Here is a 13,250-nt window from a genome sequence, read left to right as displayed (position 1 = left end):
GGGTACCCTCATACAGCTGTGCATCCAACACACTTAATTTTTGTTCAATTTTTAGAAACTTTTCATTACTCCAGACAAGAAATAAAGTGAAAGATGAAAAAAGAAAAAAAGAAAAGGAAACTCTAATCCTCCCTTATCTCTAACCAACCCCCCTCAATTGTTGACTCGTAGTATTGATATAGTACATTTGTTACTGTTTATGAAAAAATGTTGAAATACTACTAACTGTAGTAAATAGTTTGTAATAGGTATATAGTTCTTCCCTATATGCCCCTCTATTATTAACTTCTAATTGTATTGTCACACATTTGTTCTGGTTTATGGAAGCGATTTCTAGTATTTGTATAGTTGATCATGGGCATTGCCCACCATAGGATTCAGTTTTTTTTTTTTTTTTTTTTTTTTTTTTAAATCATCATTTTATTGAGATATATTCACATACCACGCAGTCATACAAAACAAATTGTACTTTCGATTGTTTACAGTACCATTACATAGTTGTACATTCATCACCTAAATCAATCCCTGACACCTTCATTAGCACACACACAAAAATAACAAGAATAATAATTAGAGTGAAAAAGAGCAATTGAAGTAAAAAAGAACACTGGGTACCTTTGTCTGTTTGTTTCCTTCCCCTACTTTTCTACACATAGGATTCAGTTTTATACATTCCCATCTTTTGACCTCCAACTTTCGTTCTGGTGACATATATGACTCTGAGCTTCCCCTTTCCACCTCATTCACACACCATTCGGCGCTGTTAATTATTCTCACATCTTGCTACCAACACCCCTGTTCTTTTCCAAACATTTAAGTTCATCCTAATTCAACATTCTGCTCATACTAAGCAACCACTCCCCATTCTTAAGCCTCGTCCTATATCTTGGTACCTTATATTTCATGTCTATGAGTTTACATATTATAATTAGCTCCTATCAGTGAGACCCTGCAATAATTGTCCTTATGTGTCTGGCTTATTTCACTCAGTATATTGCCCTCGAGGTTTTGTCATCAACCCATTTGTTCACTCACTATACATTCCATCCCAAGTAAATAATCGATGGTTCTCTGCATGGTCATACATTTATGTGTTCACCACCTTCACCACTATCTATATAAGAGCATCTACATTTCTTCCACAAGGCAGGAGGGACAGTCAGAGAAGGTAGAGAGGCAAAAGAAAGAGGAAAAAAAAAATGACAGCTAGGAAGCAGCAAAAGGAAAAATAACCTTATATCAAAGTAGAATAAAGAATCAGACAATACCACCAATGACAAGTGTCTAACATGCCTCCCCTATCCCCCCCTCTTATCTGCATTCACCTTGGTATATCACCTTTGTTACATTAAAGGAAGCATAATACAATGATTCTATTAGTTACAGTCTCTAGTTTATACTGATTGCATCCCTCCCCCAATGCCTCCCCATTTTTAACACCTTGCAAGGTTGACATTTGCTTCTTCTCCCTCGTAAAAGAACATATTTGTACATTTTATCACAATTGTTGAATACTCTAGATTTCACCAAGTTACACAGTCCCAGTCTTTATCTTTCCTCCTTTCTTGTGGTGTCTCACATGCTCCCCACCTTCCTCTCTCAACCGTATTCATAGTTACCTTTGTTCAGTGTACTTACATTGTTGTGCTACCCTCTCCCAAAATTGTGTTCCAAACCATGCAGTCCTGTCTTCTATCACCCTGTAGTGCTCCCTTTAGTATTTCCTGTAGGGCAGGTGTCTTGTTCACAAAGTCTCTCATTGTCTGTTTGTCAGAAAATATTTTGAGCTCTCCCTCATATTTGAAGGACAGCTTTGCTGGATATAGGATTCTTGGTTGGCGGTTTTTCTCTTTCAGTATCTTAAATATATCACACCACTTCCTTCTTGCCTCCGTGGATTCTGCTGAGAGATCCGCACATAGTCTTATTAAGCTTCCTTCGTATGTAATGGATTGCTTTTCTCTTGTTGCTTTCAGGATTCTCTCTTTGTCTTTGACATTTGATAATCTAAGTGTCTTGGCGTAGGCCTATTCATATCTCTTCTGTTTGGAGTACGCTGCGCTTCTTGGATCTGTAATTTTATGTCTTTCATAAGAGATGGGAAATTTTCATTAATTATTTCCTCTATTATTGCTTCTGCCCCCTTTCCCTTCTCTTATCCTTCTGGGACACCAATGATATGTACATTATTGTACTTTGTTTCATCCTTGAGTTCCCGGAGACGTTGCTTATATTTTTTCATTCTTTTCTCCATCTGCTCCTTTGCATGTAGGCTTTCAGGTGTTTTGTTCTCCAGTTCTTGAGTGTTTCTTCTGCCTCTTGAGATCTGCTGTTGTATATTTCCATTGTGTCTTTCATCTTCTGTGTTGCGCACTTCATTTCCGTAGATTCTACTAGTTTTTTTTTTGAACTTTTGAGTTCTGCTGTATATATGCCCAGTGTTTCCTTTACAGCCTCTATCTCTTTTGCAATATCTTCTTTAAACTTTTTGATTAGATTTAGCATTAGTTGTTTAAATTCCTGTATCTCAGTTGAAGTGTACGTTTGTTCCTTTGACTGGGCCATAACTTTGTTTTTCTTAGTGTAGGTTGTAATTTTCTGTTGTCTAGGCATGGTTTCCTTGGTTATCCAAATCAGGTTTTCCCAGACCAGAACAGGCTCAGGTCCCAGAGGGAAGAAATACTCAGTATCTGGTTTCCCTGTGGGTGTGTCTTAGAAAATTGCTCCACCCTTTGATGCCTCAGGTCACTGTGCTTTTCTGCCCAACAGGTGATGCCTGTTAGCCTATAATTCTTGACTGGTGTCAGGCGGTATGGCCGTGTTCCCCCAGGCTCTGGGGTCTGGTTCTGAATGGAAAGGGCCCCACCCCTTTCCTCCTAGAGAAGACAGACCCCCCAGGTGGAGGTTATTAGCATTTCAGTGGTCTCTCTTTCTCTGCTTGTGCTGTCTCCACCCTTCGCCGAGTCACAGCCCTGGAAACTGAAAATGACTGGGGCTTTCTCCACTGAGCCGAAAAAGAAACAGATAGTCCCCTTCAGACCCAGTCCAAGGCGACCCTCCAGCTCTCCAAGGTCAGTCGTCACCCAAAGCCTGTCTGTTTTTTGGGGCTGCATACCTGTAGTGAGCAGTTCACACTCGCTACTTAAAACCTCAGTTGGAGCTCAGCTGAGCTATATTTGCTTGCTGGGAGAGAGCCTCTCTCTGGCACCACGAGGCTTTGCAGCTCGGGCTATGGGGGAGGGGGTCTCACGACTTGGATCCGCAGGTTTTACTTACAGATTTTATGCTGTGTTCTCGGGCATTCCTCCCAATTCAGTTAGTGTATGAGGAGTGGATGGTCTCGTTTGTCCCCCTGCAGTTATTCTGGATTATTTACTAGTAGTTTCTGGGTTTTTGTAGTTGTTCCAGGGGGACTACTTAGCTTCTACTTCTCTCTATGCCGCCATCTTGCCCTGCCTTCACACGTCCCGTTCATTGCTTTTTAAAAACTCTTCTAGCCTAATCTTTTGCCAAATGTCCTTATACTTCCTTATACTTGTCTTAGAAGTAGATTTCTATGCTAGTTTTCCATGAGGCAAGGAGGGTATGTAATTTGTGTTGTCATACAGTATTGTTAATATTAACAGGCGGAAGCTAATTTTATCCTAAATGATAGCATACTTTATGTTAAAGACAGGTTGACACTTCCCCCTGAAGTTGGTCTGGGAGAAGGGGAATGGAGTAAATGGATCCTGGAAATTTTTTCCTGTTCAGTTCAGTGATTCTGATTTTTTTTCCCCTGTAAACAAAGGAAAATTGGCATTTGGAGTTACATTGTTCCTTCCATTGCTTTCATCTTCAGTTCATTGTCTGCTTCTCTGCAAAGATTAATATATTTTCCACCCAGGGAATTTAGGAGTTTTCTGGAACCTGAAGTCTACCCTTGATAGAGATGATTTCTGGATAATTGCCTATGCTTTAGTGGAATTTCCATTTTTAGACTATTCCAGGCTCTACACCCTTAATTTCTTTGGCAGAAGAACCCAATTACAATTGAATATATTTTTTTCTCTTTTCAGGGCCCAGCTTAAATAGTGACTCATTTGGGTCCTGGGGCTCTGCTTCATACTTTCATTTGGGGGCCACTTTCTTTTGCTATGAATCCTTCTAATTTACCTTCTGTTACAGGAACTTTTATATCCTCTGGCACATAGAATTTCTCTCTGGGGTTACTGTCAGAGAGGTAAATAACACCACCCCCAAACTGGAACAGATAACCCAGTTATGACCCCATAAACCATGTCTTTATATGGCAGCGGTCAGGGAGAATACTGAAAGAATACCTTTAAGAATGAGGTAGAGGAAGAGCTATTTTACAAAAAGAGAAGAGTACCAGTGTCATCCAGGTAAAGGCTGAATGATTTCCCTCTATATAAAATGATCCAGTGACTGATTAAAACTTCTTTAGTGCATGTATGTGGGAGATGGGGAGCACTCAGAGGAATTGTAATCCAGGAATTTTCAGAGGTGGTTATGTGAAGAGACTTCCCTATAGAAAGACTCAGTCTAACCTTTAGAGTTTTGTTGAAAAAATAAAAAGATTTTTCCCTTTTTTGGCAGTGGTTCTATCAGGTCTCAATGTTTTATTTTGAGTCCTGCCCCCTAGACATAACCATCTAACAATGATTTCTTGTTTTTTTTTTTTTTCTCTCTGCAGCTTTAATAGTGTATGTCAGGGAACTCACATTCTCTTTCGAGAATTCAGCTTCATCCAAGCCACTCCGCACAATAGGGCATCATTCTTACGGGCCTTCTGGAGATGCTTCAGAACTGTGGGGAAAAATGGTGGTAAGTCTTCCCAAATTATTTCTTTCTGGCCTTCTTTCCTTCCTTTCTTCCAAACTTGTATCCTTCTTTCCTTCATTTAAATACTATTTGAGTGCATGCTATCCACAGCTCTAGGAGTACCTTGTTTTTAACAAGCTGTCTTGTGCCAGAGATACAATAATTATTTCTACCACCACCACCACCATGACTAATAAAACTTATTGAGAGCCAGGTGCTCTCTGAGAACTTTATGTATATAACTCATTTAATCCTCACAACAGCTCTCTGTGGTAGATACTATAATCCCCATGTTATAACTAATGAAACTGATGATCAGAGAGTTAAGTAACTTGGCAGGTCATACGGTAAATGCTGAGGCCAAACTCATAGCCAGGCAATTTGGCTCTGGAGACCTTGTTCTTGGCAAATATTAAAATGCCATGTATACTGGTGTGCTATACCCTTGTCTGGGTCACAGAACTGGGAACTGAAAATGGCTGAGGCTTTCTCCATTGAGTGGAAAAAGGAACAGAGCTAGTCCGAGGCGACCCTCTGGCTCTCCAAGCCTGTGGATCTTTCCATTGATGAGTCCAGCCTGACAGGAGAGACCACTCCTTGCTCAAAGGTGACAGCTCCTCAGCCAGCTGCAACTAATGGAGATCTTGCATCAAGAAGTAACATCGCCTTCATGGGAACACTGGTCAGATGTGGCAAAGCAAAGGGTATTGTCATTGGAACAGGAGAAAATTCTGAATTTGGGGAGGTTTTTAAAATGATGCCAGCAGGAGAAGCACCAAAAACCTCTCTGCAGAAGAGCATGGACCTCTTAGGAAAACAACTTTCTTTTTACTCCTTTGGTATAATAGGTATCATCATGTTAGTTGGCTGATTACTAGGAAAAGATATCCTGGAAATGTTTACTATTAGTGTAAGTTTGGCTGTAGCAGCAATTCCTGAAAGTCTTCCCATTGTGGTCACAGTGACTCTGGCCCTTGGCGTTATGAGAATGGTGAAGAAAAGGGCCATTGTGAAAAAACTGTCTATTGTTGAAACTCTGGGTTGCTGTAATGTGATTTGTTCAGATAAAACTGGAACACTGACGAAGAATGAAATGACTGTTACTCATATGTTTACTTCAGATGGTCTACATGCTGAGGTTACTGGAGTAGGCTATAATCAGTTTGGGGAAGTGATCGTTGATGATGATGTTGTTCATGGATTCTATAACCCTGCTGTTAGCAGAATCGTTGAGGAAGGCTATGTGTGCAATGATGCAGTAATTAGAAACGACACTCTAATGGGGAAGCCAACTGAAGGAGCCTTAATTGCTCTTGCAATGAGGATGGGTCTTGATGGACTTCAACAGGACTACATTAGAAAAGCTGAATACCATTTTAGCTCTGAGCAAAAGTGGATGGCTGTTGAGTGTGTACACCTAACGCAGCAGGATGGACCAGAGATTTGTTTTATGAAGGGTGCTTATAAACAGGTGATTAAATACTGTACTACATACCACAGCAAAGGGCAAACCTTGACACTTGCCCAGCAGCAGAGAGATGTGTACCAACAAGAGAAGGCACAGATGGGCTCAGCAGGACTTAGAGTTCTTGCTTTGGCTTCTGGTCCTGAACTGGGACAGCTGACATTTCTTGGCCTGGTGGGAATCATTGATCCTCCTAGGACTGGTGTGAAAGAAGCTGTTACAACACTCATTGCCTCAGGAGTATCAATAAAAATGATTACCGGAGACTCACAGGAGACTGCAGTTGCAGTTGCCAGTCGTCTGGGATTATATTCCAAAACTTCCCAGTCAGTTTCAGGAGAAGAAAACAATACAATGGATGTCCAGCAGCTTTCACAAATAGTACCAAAGGTTGCAGTATTTTACAGAGCCAGTCCAAGGCACAAGATGAAAATTATTAAGTCTCTCCAGAAGAATGGGTCCGTTGTAGCCATGTCAGGAGATGGAGTAAATGATGCAGTTGCTCTGAAAGCTGCAGACATTGGAGTTGCAATGGGCCAGACTGGAACAGATATTTGCAAAGAGGCAGCAAATATGATCCTGGTGGATGATGATTTCCAAACCATAATGTCTGCAGTTGAAGAGGGTAAAGGGATTTATAACAACATTAAAAACTTTGTTAGATTTCAACTGAGCATGAGTATAGCAGCCTTAACTTTAATCTCATTGGCTACATTAATGAACTTTCCTAATCCTCTCAATGCCATGCAGATTTTATGGATCAATATTATTATGGATGGACCTCCAGCTCAGAGCCTTGGAGTAGAACCAGTGGATAAAGACACAACAATGACTTTTACGTGCTTTGTGTTTTTTGACATGTTCATACTGAGTTCCAGATCCCAGACCAAATCTGTGTTTGAGATTGGACTCTGCAGTAATAAAATGTTTTGCTATGCTGTTCTTGGATCCATCATGGGACAATTATTAGTTATTTACTTTCCTCCACTTCAGAAAGTTTTTCAGATGGAGAGCCTAAGCATACTGGATTTGCTGTTTCTTTTGGGTCTCACCTCTTCAGTGTGCATAGTGGCAGAAATTATAAAGAAGGTTGAAAGGAGCAGGGAAAAGATTCAGAAGCATGTTACTTTGGCACTATCGTCTTTTCTTGAAGTATGATGCATATTGCATTCTTTTATTTGCAAACTAGGAATTGCAGCCTGAGAATCATTTAGAAGGGCAACTTCAAGAGGATTAATGAAGATTCGAGAACTTTGTAACTTTACATTGACTAAATGTGAACGTTAATGTTAAAAACTTGATATGAGACTTTAACCTGCTGACAATTCTGAATGAAATTATGCAACTTTGATAACATATTCCGTGATTGAAGTTGGCTCTTGCAATAGAGTGCAACTTTATAAAGCCTATGGGTAGTTATTTAATTAAAAAAAAAAAAAAAAAAAAAAAAAGGCAGAGCCTGAACCACCTTCTGCACTGAAAAGAGGTCTAGCAATACCTAGTGTATTTGTAGTAGTACAAATACACTATCTATCTTAGATAGTTTTTTTGTTTTGTTTTTTGTTTTTAATTTTAAATATTGTCCTATTTATGGTGGTGGGATTTTCTTACTAATACACAAATAAATTTAATTATTTCAAAGGTATTCTTTTGGTTGAGAAATCAAGTCCCAGGAGTGCCATATTTCAGCTACTGTATTTACTTTTTCCTGCAGTGTAAGCAACTCAGATACCTTGTGCATACCATTTTTGTATCATGTTTTTTGCACAGGATGTGACCACTGTCAGGTTACTGTTCTTTTCTTTCTTTTTGTGATTGAAAAGGCTATACTACAATTTGAAAAAAAAAAAAGAAAATACCATGTAAACTAAAGCAGAAAAACAGCCAGCCAAAAACTCTTTATCTGGCAAAACTGTCCTTCAAAACTGAAGGAGTGTTTAAGACATTCACAAATAAACAAAAACTGAGAGGGTTAATCACCAAAAGACTTATCCTATAAGAATTGCTAAAGGGAGTTCTTCAGGTTGAAAGGAAAATACAGAAGAGAGTAGCTTACAGCAGTATGAAAAAGTGAAAATCTTCAGTAAAGGTAACTAAATGGATAAAGACACACCCCAATAGTACTGTATCTTCAGTATATAACTGTATCTTTATTTCCTGTAAGACTTAGAATACCATTGAATAAAAAATAATCGTATTTCCTTATAGTGGGCACACAAATATAAATAGGTAATGTGTGACAAAAACAACATAAAGGGGAAACAGAGGGATATGGGAGCAGAGAATGTGTATGTTATTGAAGTTAAGTTAGTATCATTTCAAACTAAACTTAGGTTGTTTAGTACAAACCCAGGGTAACCACAAAGAAAGTATTTTAAATGAGAAAGGGATCAGTGAGTTACATTACAAAAGATCAACTACACAAAAGGAGGCTATAATAAAGAAAAGAGAGACAAAAAAAATATAACATATAAAAAGCAAAGGGCAAAATGTCTGAAGTCCTACCTTATTAGTAATGACACTGAATGTTAAGGTATTAAACTCACTAATCCAAATACACAGATTGGCAGAATGGATAAAAAAGTACAATCCGACGATATGTTCTCCATGAGGGACATACCTTAGGCCCCAGAACACAAATAGTAGAAAGAAAGGGAAGGAAAAAAATAATTCTATGCAAATAGTAATCAAAGGAAAGCTGGGGTAGCTTTAATAATATTGGACAAAATAGACTTTAAGTCAAAGGCTATTATAAGAGACAAAGAAGGACTCTATATATTAATGAAAGGGTCAATTCACGTAACAATCATAAACATTTATGCACTTAATCACAGTACCTCAAAATATATGAGGCAAACATTGGCAAAACTGAAAGGAGAAATAGACACCTCTACAATAACAGTTGGAGACTTCAATACACCACATCAGTCAATGGACAGGACATCTAGACAGAAGATCAGTAAAGAAACGGAGAACTTGAACAATATGATAAATGAACTAGACCTAACAAACATACACAGAACACTGAACCATGAAACAGCAGGATATACATTTCTTCTGCAGTGCACATGGATCATTCTCCAGGGTAGACCACATATTAGGAAAACAAGTCTCAGTAAATTTTAAAAGATTGAAATTATACAAAGCATCTTCTCTTACCACAATGGAATGAAGCTAGAAATAAATAATGGATGGAGAACTGGAAAATCCACAAATATATGGAAGTTAACATACTCTTAAACAATCCATGGGTCAAAGAATAAATCCAAAGGGAAATAAGGAAATATCTTAATGAATGAAAATGAGAACACAACATAATCATAACTTATGGGATGCAGCAAAGGCAGTGCTGAGAGGGAAATTTATAGCCCTAAATGCTAACATTAAAATAAGAAGAAAGAACTCAGAGACCTAACCAAGCACTTGGAGGAACTAGAAAAAAACGGTAAACTAAACTCAAAGATTAGAGCAGAAATAAATGAAATAGAGAACAAAACAACAGACAGAATTTAAAAATAGAGAGAATTAACAAATCCAAAAGTTGGATCTTAAAAAAAGGTCAATAAAATTTGACAAACATTTAGCTAGATTGAAAAAGAAGAGAGGAAACAATTAAAATCAGAAATGAAAGGGTGAGCATTACTACTGGCCTAACAGAAATAGAAAGAATTGTAAAAAGGTACCATGAACAACTGTATGCCAACAAATTAGACAACCTAGATGAAATGGACAAGTTCCTAGAAATGCGAACAGCCTACATTGATGCTAGAAAAAAAGAAGCTCTCAACAGACCAATTGCAAGTAAAGAGATTGAATCAGCAGTCAGAAACCTCCCAACAAAGAAAAACCCAGGACCAGATGGCTTCACTAGTGAATTTTACCAAACATTTCAAGAGGAATTAAAACTAACACTGTTCAAACTCTTCCAAAAAATTTGAAGAGGAGGGAACACTTCCCAACTTGTTTTATGAAGCCAACCTCATGCTAATACCAAGGCCAGATAAAGATATCACATGACCATCTCAGTTTACCCAGAAAAGGCATTTGACAAAATCCAGTACCCCTTATTGATAAAAACACTTTTAAAACTAGGAATAGAAGGAAACTTCCTCAACATGATAAAGGGCATATTTAGGAAAGTCACAGCCAGCATCGTACTCAATGATGAAATGAAAGCTTTCCTGATAAGATTTGGAACAAGACAAGGATGCCCACTGGCACCACTGTTATCCAACATTGTACTGCAAGTTCTAGCCAAAGCAGTTAAGCAAGAAAAAGAAGTAAAATGCATCCAAATTGGAAAGAAAGAAAATAAAACTCATTATTTGCATATAACATGATCCTGTATATAGAAAGTCTCGAAAAATCCACAGCAAAGCTGCTAGAGGTAATAAACTAATTCAGCAAAGTGGCAGGGTACAAGATCAACATCCAAAACTCAGTAGTGTTTTTATACACTAGTAATGAATAGTCTGAAGAGAAAATTAAGAAAGTGGCTCATTTACAATAGCAACTAAGAGACTCAGATATCTAGGAATAAATTTAACCAAGGATGAAAAAAGGCATATACATGGAAAACTACAAAACATTGCTAAAAGAAATCAAAGAAGACTTAAATAAATAGAAGGATATTCCATGCTCATGAATTGGAAGACTAAATATTTTCAAGATGTCATTTCTTGTTGACACCCCCTTTCAATATGAACAAGTAGAGTGGTCACTGCCTAGAACACCCCTAAAGATGGAGAAAGAAATTAAGTCAGAGGAAGGGGTAGCAACAAACAAGATAAGATTTAACAAAGGTCTATGAATACTGAAACTTTATATAAATGTATATATATTTTTTAGATGCTGAGGTGTTGGAATAGCTGGAAGGAGGTAAATGAAATTGTGGAACTGTAACCTATAACATTCTTTGAAATTTGCTCTATAGCTACTTGTTAAATTGTGCTTTGAAAGTCTCCACCTTTCTGTATATACCCTACATTTCATAATAAGGAAAGAACTGAAACTGTGGAACTGTAACCTGTAACAATTTTTGAAATTACCTATATAACTGCTTGGTGAGCTGTGCATCTGAAGTTAATACTTTTCAATATGTATGTTATATTTTACAGTAATGGAAATAGCTGAAGTTGTGGAACTGTGACCTATGACATTCTTTGAAATTTTCTAACTACTTGTTAAATCATACTTTGAAAGTTATCACTGTTATGTATATATGTTAAAGTTATGAAAAAAAAAAAAAAGATGGCATTTCTACCCAGAGTGATTTACAGATTCAGTGCAATCCCAAACAAAATTCCAACAAGTCTTCTTGGCAGAAATGGAAAATCCCATCACCAATTTACTTGGAGGGGTAAGGGACCGTGAAGAGTCAAAAACATCTGTTAAAAAGTGTTATTTGAAGGATTTTAGACAGGAGAGTGTTGTGATTATATTTGAATTATAGAAAGATCACTTTAAAGGCAGTGTGGAAGATGGCTAAGAGGGCAAGATGGAAGGCAGGGAGCATAGATAGGAGACTTGCAGTGGTTGAGGTGCCGAAATTAAGGCACTATTGGTGGACATGGAAGGGACATTTTCAAAGATAGATTCCATAGGATTTTGGTGATTGGATTTGGCATGTAACGGGGAGAGAGAAGACCAATGATAATTTCTAGATTTCTGGCTTGGGCAACTTGGTAGGTATATTGGAGGAGCAATAGATTTGTACGGGGAAATGATATCTTGTATTTGAAAAGTTGAAGTTCCTTTGGAACACAGTTAAAAGCTTTGTTTAGCAACTAGAAATACAGGTCAGATTCTAAAACTAGATTTTGGGAAATAGAATAAAGTTTACTAAAGTAAAAATCTCCTTAAATCCTTGAGAAGAGCCATGAGGATACTTTAGGAACATGCTAGACATTTATATATTGAAATACTGTTGATTTGGCATCTTGTAATTAGACTCGAAGGAAAAATTTTAAAAAGACACCAATTGGAAATGCCTTTATTGAGACTTCTCTTGGTGAGATGAAGGATGAAAGCCACCCCTGTTGAAGCTTATCTTAGAAAATGGCACTAGATTCTTATATTTGGAATATTAAAATAGATTCAATTGCTCCACATTTTTCAGATTTAGAATCCCTACATCAAAACCTTTTTTCACGTCTGTTTTTCAAGAACTTGTTCTTATTCCTACCTTTGAATTTTATATTTTTCCAAATAAGTATTGAATACCTTTATGACAGTTTCTGTAGTAACCCTAACAAAGTAGAAGAAGGCCTAAACTGTTTCCTCATTCATTCAACAACTACTTCTGGTGGGCTTACCAAGTGCCAGGTATACTGCTTGCTTTCATTGAGTTTTCAAGATCCCCAACCCTGCTTCATTCATTGCTACTGCTACTTTATATATAAGTACTGAAAATTTTTTTCTAAAACTCCTCCTACTCAGTATTTTATTAGATCGTTTCAACTATCCTAAGAAATAGGTAAGGTAGGTATCATTGTGCCTACTTTATGAATAATGAAATTGTTTAAGTTACAGAAGGATTGCATAGTGGGTTAGTAGCACGACTAGAAATAGGATCCAGAGTTCTATTGTGCTCATGTGCTATTTCTACTATTTCTACTTCATTTACTGCTTCTGTGAACACAGCCCTAGAGATCATCTATCTCAATTAAACTATTGTGCAAGAAGTACTTCATGTACTGAAAATAGCATCATTTCCTTTACAGAATGTAGGCACTAATAAGCAAAAACTAATGTGGACTCAATTTAGCTCAGAAAAACTCTCCCATTGGTCTCTACATAAACAAAACTGGGAGTTGCAAGTATATATGTGAAGTTTGTGCTATTTCATCAGAACCTGTCTTACCCAATCCTTTCCCAGGCCCTTAATCAGTCAGCAAATATTTATTGAATGCCCATTATGCTGAAAAATGATGCATTCAGCTAGAGCTAAACTCTGGTTTCT

At 37.6% G+C, this 13,250-nt stretch overlaps 2 protein-coding genes across 3 annotated transcripts in view; both read left to right on the top strand.

Annotated features, from left to right (window-relative positions):
* C6H11orf49 (chromosome 6 C11orf49 homolog) overlaps nucleotides 1-13,250 on the top strand; it is a 320,660-nt gene that overhangs the window by 162,542 nt on the left and 144,868 nt on the right. For both annotated transcript variants that reach the window (XM_037838577.1, XM_037838576.1), the window contains exon 3: nucleotides 4,697-4,827. In XM_037838577.1, coding sequence (XP_037694505.1) covers nucleotides 4,697-4,827 — 131 coding nt within the window. The remainder of the gene's footprint in view (nucleotides 1-4,696; nucleotides 4,828-13,250) is intronic.
* Nucleotides 5,275-7,660, top strand: LOC119536052 (calcium-transporting ATPase type 2C member 1-like). Its single transcript, XM_037838571.1, has one exon. The coding sequence runs from the start codon at nucleotides 5,720-5,722 to the stop codon at nucleotides 7,445-7,447; it is 1,728 nt and encodes a 575-aa protein (XP_037694499.1). The 5' UTR covers nucleotides 5,275-5,719; the 3' UTR covers nucleotides 7,448-7,660.

Source organism: Choloepus didactylus, chromosome 6 (genome assembly GCF_015220235.1).
Source record: "Choloepus didactylus isolate mChoDid1 chromosome 6, mChoDid1.pri, whole genome shotgun sequence".
Taxonomy (NCBI): domain Eukaryota; kingdom Metazoa; phylum Chordata; class Mammalia; order Pilosa; family Megalonychidae; genus Choloepus; species Choloepus didactylus.
This window is presented reverse-complemented; position numbering and strand designations above follow the sequence as displayed.

Excerpts from the sequence above, each read along its gene's own strand:
- LOC119536052 (XM_037838571.1), top strand. The coding sequence starts at position 5,720 with ATGTTTACTATTAGTGTAAGTTTGGCTGTAGCAGCAATTCCTGAAAGT.